This window comes from Mytilus californianus, unplaced genomic scaffold (genome assembly GCF_021869535.1).
Source record: "Mytilus californianus isolate M0D057914Y unplaced genomic scaffold, xbMytCali1.0.p SCAF_6, whole genome shotgun sequence".
Classification (NCBI taxonomy): Eukaryota; Metazoa; Mollusca; class Bivalvia; order Mytilida; family Mytilidae; genus Mytilus; species Mytilus californianus.
Window position 1 is genome coordinate 89080383 of NW_026262712.1, and position 12578 is coordinate 89092960.

General features: G+C 31.3%; 1 protein-coding gene across 1 annotated transcript in view; it reads right to left on the minus strand.

The window, feature by feature from the left end:
* Positions 1 to 12578, minus strand: part of LOC127704194 (condensin-2 complex subunit D3-like) — a 71888-nt gene that overhangs the window by 35442 nt on the left and 23868 nt on the right. The window contains exons 20-27 of the mRNA XM_052208130.1: positions 12137 to 12211; positions 11869 to 11971; positions 10632 to 10731; positions 5591 to 5674; positions 5037 to 5113; positions 3818 to 3929; positions 3002 to 3154; positions 2495 to 2758 (exon numbers count right to left, since the gene is read on the minus strand). Coding sequence (XP_052064090.1) covers positions 2495 to 2758; positions 3002 to 3154; positions 3818 to 3929; positions 5037 to 5113; positions 5591 to 5674; positions 10632 to 10731; positions 11869 to 11971; positions 12137 to 12211 — 968 coding nt within the window. The remainder of the gene's footprint in view (positions 1 to 2494; positions 2759 to 3001; positions 3155 to 3817; positions 3930 to 5036; positions 5114 to 5590; positions 5675 to 10631; positions 10732 to 11868; positions 11972 to 12136; positions 12212 to 12578) is intronic.

Sequence of the window (12578 nt, forward strand, 5' to 3'; positions counted from 1 at the left end):
ATCGTTAATTAAAAATGTAACTGAAATAATTGCACAGTGCAGAAACCGGAAGTTGAGGAACAGGATCGGCTACCACGGCGCCACCTATTCAGGAACGATAATTTGCTACTTTATATAACTGCGAAATAACAATAACGTTAGACGGGTTCACGTGCATAAACAGAAATGCGCTTTAAATTGTATAATATAATTCATGTTCAGTCGACCTTTAATTATTATATCAACGACTGAAATGATTTATAAACATCTAGATTGCAGATAACACTCGAAATTAACCCGAGCTCTTTCCACACGGAATTCAAATAATTCTAGTTTGTCAATCGGTTGACTGCTTCTAATGCAAAATACAAATATATCAAAAGTTTTTAAAACTAACAATACACAATGATCGTTCCTCTATTTCCCAATGTAAATGAAATGAAACAAAAAACATTTTATATCACAATAAGAAGAGGAGAGAATTCAACATTTCCGGATCTACTTGGAGCCTAATGACCCCCCACGTAGATAAGTTGGATATCGCGGAAGGAAGGATTAACCCGGCAACCAGAAAGGCATTAAAGCACTGCCTTTAAAAAATCACATAAGATTACCAATAACTTTCGAAATTTTGGAGAAAATTGTAAATTGTTTGAGAAATGGTTTTTGTTCCAAGTTTACTGATTTGATGTTAAGAACTGCATGCATTGTCGCATTTTATGGATTTTTGAGATGTGGAGAGTTTACAGTGTCAAAGGCCTCACAATTTGATCCAGATATAAATTTATGTATTGAAGATGTTGTTTTTCACACAGACTTAGTAGTTTTGAAATTAAAACAATCAAAAACTGATCCTTTTAGAAAAGGCATAAATATACAGCTACATAAATTAGGTCAGCTTATCTGCCCTTACACAATTTTGTTAGAATATATACAAATAAGGAAGGAATTTTCTCCTATCAATCAAACTGATCCACTTTTCATAACCATTGATAAGAAACCTCTGGAGAGACAATATTTCCTCACCTGTATTAAAAAAGTACTGGATATATGTGGCTTCAACTCAAGTCATTATAATGGTCATAGTTTTAGAATTGGGGCAGCTACTAGTGCTGGTAAGGCAAAAATAGAAGATCACTTGATAAAAACATTAGGGCGCTGGTCTTCAGATAGTTACATCAGATACATTAGAGTCACGCCAGCATCTATTAAAACAGCTCAAAGTAGGTTAGGCAGAATTTAAAGGAATGCTCATCTTCAAATGTTTCATATATATATATGCATGTTTTCACAATGTTTCTGTATGATATTGTTTTTGTTTGACAATTGATTTTGATAATGTGTTATTATAATGTTGTTTTTTTCTCTCATGGCTTTATTGAAGGTACCCCCTCCCTTACCTCACAAATCCTTGGGGACACTCAGCTGTTACCATCTGTGTTATGGACATTTATGAAATTTTATCACTGGTTGTTTCAAAAATTTCACTCATCCCCCAAGAATTTCTGGGGATAAACTGTCAAATTTCATACAAATTCATTCCAACACCAATTCAACATCAACACTACTAGGCTTCCTCATAGCCTCCTTATAGGCTTCCTCATAGCCTCCTTATAGGCTTCCTCATTGCCTCATTATAGGCTTCCTCATAGCCTCATAGGCATGATAGCCTCTAGGCATGATAGCCTCATAGGCTTCCTGATAGCCTCACGCATTTATTTTGAACCATCGTTCCAATTGGATTGGTGTGATGTCAAGCCAGGGGTCTATACTTTGCTACTTTTCAGTATGCACATAGCTAGGCTCTTGGTTTAGGCATGGAGCAAAAAATTAAAATTTTTAGCTGAGTAGATTCCCCAAGGGCCAAATTAGTGATGTATATATATAAAATAAAAGTTTTAATTCAATTATGATTTATGTTTAATTCAAACATGGATACCACTGGCATTGCTACACAATATTTCCCAGGAGTTTATTTACAAGATAGGTTATAACAGGAAAAAATTAGGTTGATAATAATGTTGATGTGAGCACTAAATCCTTAATTTTACATATCATGAGTTCAAATGGTGAGTTCTGAAAGAAATCAGGGGTAATTAAATTATTTAAATTACTATGAACTCATTATGTGTGACTTTGAGGATTTTGTTCACTGACACATTTATTAGCAAAAGTCGAAATATAGGGCAGAAAGTTACATCAGGATGGTTTAATTGTCAGGTCAAAGAAATTTGCAAGAAGGTATCAGGTTGGATGTTTACTCAGGTGTTAACACACATTTCCCTATTACATAACAGACTAACACTTACCAAAGAAAAGATACAGTATAAACAACAGACAATTAAAATAAGATTAGTACAACATCACATCAAACATAAATTAATTTACCCTAAAAATATTTACAAAGAATCAGAACACAATGCAAACATGGAACAAATGACAATTAAACATATTCAGGACCTTTTCTGAGAATTTTGTATAAATAATACACTTCTAAATAAAAACAAAATATTACCCAGAGCTATGAAAGCAAAAGCTCTGATTCTATTTGACATCTTTGATCCTTGAAACTGTGAGAATGCTTGTGTAAGTTGTATCTGTGAGAATCCCTGCGTCTGCTGGGAGAATCTTAATTGTGTTTTCTGGGTTAACTCTGTATGATCCTCAGTAGAACCCACAGAGCCGGTAGAAGTTCTTGTTGAGGCTCTACTGGAAGCTCTGGTCGTCTTCTCTGAATTCTCCACACTTTCTGTTGAACCACTGGATATGTTTACTGATCCTATTGTAAACACAAAAATTCTATTACTTAAAGTTTACAAATATGTTAGAGCGTAATTTTAATTTTATGAAATATTATATTAAATAATTTATAATGCAAAAGTCATTTTTCTTGTAAGATTTTTTAGAACATGACCATAGATTTACTATATTAATAATGGCTATTTTGATGGAATAATAATCAATCCTCAATTATGTTGTTGTTTATATAGTCTTACAAATTCAATGTAGCTATTAACATTACCATGTGAAGGTGGAGCTGAAATACAGGGAGCAGCAATCATGCTCTGTACAATAAGGAAGATTCTCTTTGGTGTTTTGGCAGGACAGATCTGTGCTATCTCTCCCAAAGTAAATAAGTGTCGTACTACCATATCTTCATTTATTGGATCAACATCTACAACATTTTAGAAAAAAAAAAATATTTGAGTAAGAAAGATATAAACAGATTTTTGTTTTCATTTATCTGTTCATGATCCTCTATTTGTGTATGAAGTTTGAATGCAATCCAGTCCAAGGATTTACTAGAAGAATTATATGCTTGTTAGGTAAATTTTAGGTTAGTTGTTGAATAAAATAAAAATATGTGTATACCTCCAAACACCTGCCCTTAAAGATATTGGACAGTTGTTTTCATTCCATGGTAAGGATTGATTGATTGCTGCTTAAAGTCCAGTGAAGTAACAATCAATCAATCTTTCACATCATCGAACAAAATATTCATCAAACTGGAAGCTTACCCTGTCTTTTTCATAAATTCCTGTTCACAGCATTGAGCCAAAACAAAAACAATTGTTGGTGTTGCCATTTGAATTTTCATTTACATATTGGTTTATCACATGTGCATTTGAAAAACAGAGCTTGTATGCAATAGGAAGGCATTTATGCAGAAAAAAATGTCAAGTCAAAAGTAAATTAAGAGGGACAAGTGAACCAAAATTTTGCAGAAACAATGAATTCTTTTATTTAGGAAAAGTTAATTTCTACAAAATAGGAGAAGAAAAAATTCAAAAAACTAGAAATCAAATTTATGTGGCCTAAGTATACAGTAAATGCTTACATTCTTCTAATATAACATGTGACAGGTAGGTATCACAAGCCTTGAGTAAGTCCACACACCATGCATCTTTCTCAGATCTCTTGTTTGTTGCTTCAGCTTTACTTTCACACAACTGAAACAATTCAATACAATACTTGATATTGCCTTCATATCCAATGAATTATCTAACTAAACATTATCCACTAAGTGGGACTAATATTTCATAAATAGCTTCATTGAACCTGAATTAAATTTTAATTTTACAGAGAATTTTTAAAACAAATAAGACCTTATTCAAGGTCATACTAATATGCCAATTCCTTTTTGATGCAAGAAGTAAATATTTCAAATATATTTGAAATACTTTGGTTGATATTTGTCTCAATGTCAATCATACCTCATCTCTTTAGATATTTAATTATCCTTTATTAGTGAGTATTGCTGTGCAAGCGTTACTTTAAAAATCTAAAAAGTCAGTGCAAAGATGGCAAAAGCATGTTTAAAATACATTGACTAAGTACTGGCTCAACCTTTCCAAGATAATCTTAGCTAAAGATAATGTCATATGCTTTCGTCCACAGCATCAATTGTATTTAGTTCAAATTCACTTAAGAAGAACAAATATTTCAATACAAGTATCAACTGTGACCTGTGAGTTATTACATATACACTTGAACCATAACAGGCACTACAGTTATAGCCTGTGTATTAAATAATACAAACAGATCCTGTGGATACCAATTTACTTTGAAGGTAGCGGTAAATCATAAAATGTCCAACGAAGTACACATTTTCTATAGGCTTGTATGCAGAACTTTGAAGGTAGCAGTAAATCACAAATTTAATTGTCCAACGAAGTACACATTTTCTATAGGCTTGTATACAGAACTTTGAAGGTAGCGGTAAATCACAAATTTAAATGTCCAATGAAGTACATATTTTCTATAGACTTGTATGCAGACTCTCATTAAACAACAAAATCAAGTATCCACGAAAATAAATGAATCCACGGTAGGGGGAAAGATGGGCAGAGCAAGAGATTAACATGAGGATTCCTGTTTATTTTCTATCTTCAAAAAAGTTATATGAAATTTGACCTGCATGCAGATATGGAAAATGGTGTAACTTTTATTGTTGGTATATCATCAATAAGAAAGACATATATGTTATCTACTCTATGTTACTGTCAAAGACTTACTATATGAAAACAAAAACAGTATCTACTATTGACAAAGATTACCTTAGAGAGGGTTTCTATGGTGATGGATATGAGCTCTGGAGGAGAATTGAACTGTAATAATCTGTTCCTTAGGTAATCTGCAACAAATACATTCATTATTTGGTTGGTAAATCTGAACTCAACTTTCAAGACTCTGTTTAAATAATTTAATCAATTATTTTTTTTAATTTCCTTTTAGAAGTTGTATATAAGCTTAATGCATAGTTTTTTTTTTCAATTTGAGTGAACTAATTTCTGCATGAAATCATCATAAATGTAACATCTTAAATTCATATAAATATTTTACCTGCAACATAATACTAACTATGAAGATAATACTATTAAAATATAATATATTACTATCCTGAGATAGTGCTAAATAATATCTCATAATTTAGAATTAAAGAGAGAAGAAGATGATTAACTTTCTATAGTAAATTTTTTTTTTTTTTTTTTTTTTTTTTAAATCCACAATTTCTTTCATTCAAATGACTTTTTCATAAGTAAAATTGTTTTAAAATTCGTTATCCTATATTGTATAGACATATTTTAAGAAGATTTCCAAATGAACCTACCAATAAGTCTATCTCTTTTATCATCAGGGAAAAATTTAGCAGAACATGCCATCACTGAGAGAACTCTTTGTAGGGTACCATATTCTGTTTCTGAAAATCAGACAATAAATAAACATGTCATAAATTAATTCAGAGTATTGCTGCTTTTGTAAGAGAAGAATACTGAAATATAACAATTCATGACAATCGCATGTAAAAATAATTCAGGTCCAAAGAAGGCAGGTAGTTTACAGGAAATCACCAACAGAAGTGACAAAGTACATGCAAGTATACATGAAAATAATAAGAGGTAAATATATGATAATTTTCATTAACACCACATCCCCATATTGGCCAGAGTGCTAAAGGGAAAAAGATTTCTATGAGGAGTGATTAGAGAATTAACTTGTCCAAACTTACTTATATCCCAAAAAAATATCAGAAAGCCTCAAGTTGTAAGAAACTGTTAGTTTCTTAAAAGTTGTAAATATTCAAATTATTCATTTATTTAAGAGCATTTCTATTACATAAGGAAAGAAATCAAGTAATTATGCAGAATAGTTTAATATCAAGAATATACTTTTTCATATCTACGCTATACACATGACATGCCCAATTAATAGGGATGCCATATTGCATAACATGCATAAAATACAGATATAACCTAATACATATGCATTACATATCTAAACTATTACTGTAAATTTCTGACTACAAGTCAATGGGGAGGATAGGTTGAAGGGCAGGTTTTGGGGGGAAATCTTATGATTGATTGAAAGGGGAACAAAACAAACTGTCAGCAATTTCATAAACGAAAAAATAAATTTAAAAAAATCTTATATAGGACAATATTGAGTATAAGAAAAGATTGCCAACTTTCTGAGAAAAATCAAATTGACTTGTAGTCTGAAATTTAAGGTAACAACTTAAGAATAACAATCAATATACAATATTAGGTCAATGTCAGAAAAATATCAACTTTGTCTGTATAAGGCTTAGAAACTTGAGAAGGGAAAGATTTACCAAGCCCTTCAACTGTTTTGTGCCAAATACAAAAAAAGTTGATATTTTTCTAACATTGACCTAATATTGATTTTATACTGCAGCTAAAAATGGCTACAATTATAGTTATGAAAATGTTTATACAAACATAAAACACATTTTTCCATCCCTAAATGAACCTCAAATTGTGAAGAAAAGTGACTTTACATGAAATCAACATTGCATGAAATATCACTTTTTACCATATTTCATAGAAAAAGACAACAGGAAGTGTTCTAGCTGCAGTATCATATGAAAATAATTACTGTAACCCAATTTTAAGATATATTTCAATATAAATTCTAAGAACTTTTCAATTTCATTTGCATTTCTGATTTGTAGTTTACTTACATTGTTTTTCTGGCTAAGAACAAAAAAAGATCAACTTTTACATAATCTTTCAACTAATATAAAAAAAGGACAAAACAAAGTTCATTTTCATATGAATCAACTTTTGAGTATCATTTCAAATTTCAAAATAAGATGTGAAATTAAATCTAAAGTACAAAAACAATTAATTTTGTTAAGCACATGAACAAAACAGGACCATATTCAATCTGGTACAAAACTTTTTCAATCAGTGCAACAATGAAACAAACCACATAAACAGCTTATGAAAATCAAAAGCACTTTTTAAATGGCCTCTGCAACAAAAAAGCAGCATATTCCAATATACACAGCAGCTACAAGCTAATGCATAAATCTGCATAAATACTTACTGGAAATAATCTCTGTAAATATATTATCAAATGACATCAATGTATACATAAATATACACATGAATATACTTGCAAATAAACATTTTTTTTTTTTAACAAAGTTTCTTGAAATTAAAAAATTAATAAAAGAAGAATGGGTCTATGGGACACAGATGCCCCCACTTGTAAATATGTAAGAATCAATGTACTTATTCAAACCTATTGATGTTTTGTTTGTACTGGAGAGACATTAATTTTCGAAATGTGCATCTGGTGCAGTAAAATTGGTAAGGTTTTTATTATTGTTTTCTTTGAAACTTTGTGACATTTTTTCTGTATATTGACTGCCCAAAACAGTAAATTTGGCAATTTTTCATTTATAACAGGGCCTAATCTAGGATTTTGAAGAGGGAGAAGTGACTTCTCCTTCCATGAGTGAGAAGGGAGAAGTGAACAACTTCTTGGAGAAGTGAGATTCCATTACCGCTTCGGTTGCATCGTGTTTTCAAGCTTATCACTAAGGAAATTGTTTTATATACTTGCAGTTTTTTCATATGTTATTGTACACAATGTATAAATAGAAAGTTCTTAATAAAAAGGTTTAGACAATATATAGTTGTTATTTATTTATTGATACCATAATGTGTTCTAAATAAAATTTGTTGATTGGGATATGAGGGAGTAGCCTAGTAATATTATCAAGATTATGATGCATTAAATTCATGTGCATCTGCCTCAATTTATTTTTAAAACTCCAGAAAAGTATGATGAATTTCACATGACTGGGAATTTAATTTATATCACCACTTGTAATTGTTTTGTAAAACATTATTGAATGTCCAGGACATTTGTTAGTTGCAGTAAATTGAGATTATCGTTAAAGATTGTAAGTCTATAAATGAAAATATCTTTCAATCTCAAGTTAATTATCCGATAAAGAGCTAATTTCTATCATTTTTTAAAAATATCATCCATATCAACGAAGTGGTCATGAGAAAAAATCCACTGCTGATCACAATCTGGTCGAGTGTCGTACGTTTGCAATCACATTATCCATCAGCTGTCTTTCTACCTTTTATATTTCAATTTTTATTCAATGAATATAATAAATCTACCGTTAATTCCCACCCTTTTCCTACCGAATAGTAAAATTGATCGACTCGTGTACGTAATAAAAATAAAACAAATCAGCTGAGTGATTATGCAACATCATCAGATGAAAATCATGGTAAAACGATAACTTAAACAGACGGTCAGTTTTCCGTTTGAACAGTTTTGAAAGTTATATCCGAGGATGTTCAAAGTCGCCGTTGTATTTATTTAATTTGATCGTTTACAGTATTAGTCCTTGGTCGTTTCGAAAATCTCGATTTTCCTTGTCAGCCGCCATTTTTTTTTACCTGTGAGACTTGTCAATCACAAGTTGTCTCCCTTTTACCGATTTTGATAGCGATTTGACTTCGCTATGAAGTCAATCGGCCGGCGAGATTTAGCGATTTTCAAAATTCTTTGGCGACTTAAATCGTCATTTCGCCGGCAAGATTATGGCCTGTATAAAGGGGCATAACACAAGAATGGTGAGTGACACCATCCAAATTAGAACTTGATCTGTGTTGGGTGGTAATACGCATCATCTTAAAGTTTTATAACATTTGGTGGAGGCAAAGTAAAGTTAAAGTGCGGAAACAGCAAATTCAGCAATTTTTCCATTTATAAAGGGACATAACTCAAGAACAGTGAAAGTGACGCCACCCAAATTAAAACTTGACTGTTTTTGGAGGTAAAAAGTATTGTGTATAATTTTCATAACTTTTGGTTGAGGCTAACTAAAGTTGAAATGGAAACCAATTTTGGGACTAGGTACATACAGACATATGTCCATTCTCAATTTTATATATTTACAGAGAGACGAGAGTACACCTTAATGCCCCCTTCACCTATCTGCCGGTCATAATTAAAATATTTGTATATATCAATCATCAAATATCCTACTGAAAGATAAATGGTAACTTTTGATAGGACAGATATATAATTTATCATTGTTGAAACCATTTTTTTATCTTTAATAATTCAGCAAAATATTATTATCTATAAATCTGTACATTTGTAGAACACAAAGGTTTAAATTAATACTGTAAATTCAGAAATTATTGCGTGTATTTATTATTGTGAATTTTGAAATATGAACAGGAATGCGAGTTTAATTATTGCGAATTTAGGAAAAGCTACATACATATATATGTGTTTGATATAAGAATGCGAGTTCTTATTATTGCGATACTCAAGAAGTCGCATTATTCGCATTAATAAAAACCTCGCAATAATTTCTGAATTTACAGTACTGTTATTCAAAAATGAAAAGTTTTAGACATTATTATCTCCTCTTTTTTCGACATAATTCCAGTCAAAAAAAGGTTACACATATTGTCAATTAATTCTAAATGGAGAATTTCATATCAACTATAGGGTTTCACCTTACCATAATCAATAGTCAAAATAAAATGACCAATTAAACCCTGAACTGTAAACCTGGATAATTAAATCAATCATTGGCTTTTGTTCTCTAATATTTAACCCTTTCGCCGATGAGTCCCGGTTTACCGGGATTCACACTTCAGACAGCTGACGATGAGTCCCGTTTTACCGGGATCGGAATACCTCTTTTATATTTCCCGCTCAAAACAGTGCAAACACGAGTTATCTTTCTTTGTTGAATACCCGGATGAAAGTGTAAACATGGTGCTTCCGTTTGTTGAAAACCGTGTCAAAATCAGAGGAAATTTACGGAATTTACGAGAATTTGAAATGAGGGAACATTTTTTTTGAAAGAATATGGAAGAATTGAAGCCAAACTAGTATACTTTATTGACATAAAATGTAATTTTATGTACAAAACACTTGGAATGGACATCGTTCATTGTAAAGAATTTGTACAGCCTCATTAAATTTTTCAAAATTTTGCCGTTTTGGGTTAAAAAATTACGATTTTGGGTCAAAGAGCAGAATTTTGAAAATTCACCTGGATAATGCCGAAAATTTGAAAATTTGAATATTTTATGAAGAAAAAATTATCAAAACATGAACAAAACTGTGAACATAGTGATAGTGAATGAAATAAAGACACAAATAACTACAGACAAATTTTTATTGACATTTATTATGAAGTTCTCCCACTTGAGTAATAGTAGCCAGGGAAGTCATCGTCTCAGAGTAGCTTCTGTCTGGGTAGCTATCGGTGAAAGGGTTAATACAAATAAATCATATCTTTCATGTACAGTCAAAACCACTGATTTTCAGTCGAACACAAATATTGAATAACCTACCATCAGATGTATGAGCTTGTTGCTCCCAGTACTCTATCACAAAGCCATGACACATTTTAGGTACAGCTGGTGCTAACTCTGCCAGTAACATCCAAGCTACCTAAAAAAATAATAAATGTAAACAAAAATAATGCTTTATAAATTTTGTGTGTCTGAAGCGCTTTCTGGATCTACCTTCATCAGGAAGCTCAAACCCAAACATTCAAAAGCGGAGATGTTTAAATACCTAAAACCATCTGGAGCTATATGTCCAAAGTAGCATAAAACATATAGCAAAATTTGTCTAAGGTCAACTTTGCTTGAGGAAGATGGAACATTAGTCTTTTTTAAATAATTTCTTAATTTATCAACTGAGTAGTTAAGAAAAGTATGTTATAAATCATGTCAGTAATAAAGCACTGACTACTGAGCTAATGACTAACAGTCCAAAAACAATGTAATGTGTAGGTACTAGCGACATTGGAAGTCTTATAATATAATGACATTTTTGATGTTACACTACTGACATCCAACAATTCCAAGAAAAAACAATATACTGGGGGTACATGTATATTTCATAAAGTTACAGAAACACATCAATTGAGCAATAACATTCCTCTTTCTAAATTTGTGCATTGGAAACATTTAGAAAATGGTGATGTGCGATTAGTTAAAAATGTTTTTAGGTATGTAAGATATTATACTCCTGTAAGCACTCAACATACATGTAATTGATTGTTGTTTGCTTAACACCCAATACACCTTATCGCTATTCCCGCTTGACCCGAGAATCTGTCCCGCTTGAACTTTTGACTTCATACAACAATCACTTTTCCATTGTGGCGTCAGATATTTTCTATTATGACGTCAAAATCTTACGGGAACTTTTGTGATGTCCAGTAATGGCGGACAAATAGAGATAAGGTGTATGGCAATATGTCATGTGTATTTAGGATGAGAACAAATTAACTATTAATCCAACAGGAATATTCTGCTTCTGAAAAGTGGTTTGACTGAGATAAACAGCAGAAAATTTGGACAGGGATATGCTGGATAGGGGAATACAATATAGCTTGCAATAAGTCATCAATGGAAAGGGTCCAAAAAGAAACTACAAAAAGAATTTCACTGTATGTTATTACAGAATAGTAAAGCTAAACAGGTTTCAAGTTTACCAAGTGTTTCGTTTGAACAATTTTCACTACTATTGAGATATTAAAAACAACAAAGAAAAAGTAATAAAGTGTTATATGTATACTTCATTGCTATCTGTGTTCACATGAGTCTGTAAATTGGAAATAAGAGTGGCTTTAATCTTCCCCTGTCTGGACCAATGTCGACATGCTTTCTGTAAATATTTCCTGAAAAAAAAGTGATTTCAAATTATACAATGGGCATTTTATATCATGGTGTTTGTTTATGCAAAGTTCATCACAAAAGCTATAATAATTCTGATAATTTAGGACATTACTTTTTCAATCTTCTCTAAAGTAACTCCTTTCAAGTGTATACTATAAAAATCTTACCTTAGATCTACCGACTCAGAACGGGTCATTATATTGAGGACATCCCAGGCAAGTCTGTGTGATTCATTGGTCATCCTGAAATAATAAACTTATCTTTAATTTTCTGATTTGCATATAAACAAACTTCATGGACAACAAAGGAAAGGTAGACAAGACTATTTCATTTTTTTTAATTTGGGAAACAAGCCTAATAATGTTGCTAAAGAACAAAAATAGCTTTATTTCAAGAGATTTCATTCAATAACCAAAATTCTAGTGAAATTTCATTTTAAGCAAGGGAAACTAAAAAAATTTATCGGGAAAGCATTAGTTACAGACCAAAAACAAATGTGAAACCTATTTGTTAAATAACACATGATTTCCAATCACATAAATGTGATGATAAACTGGAATAATTTAGATTAATACATAACATCATTGCAAGAAATAGAGTACAATGTTT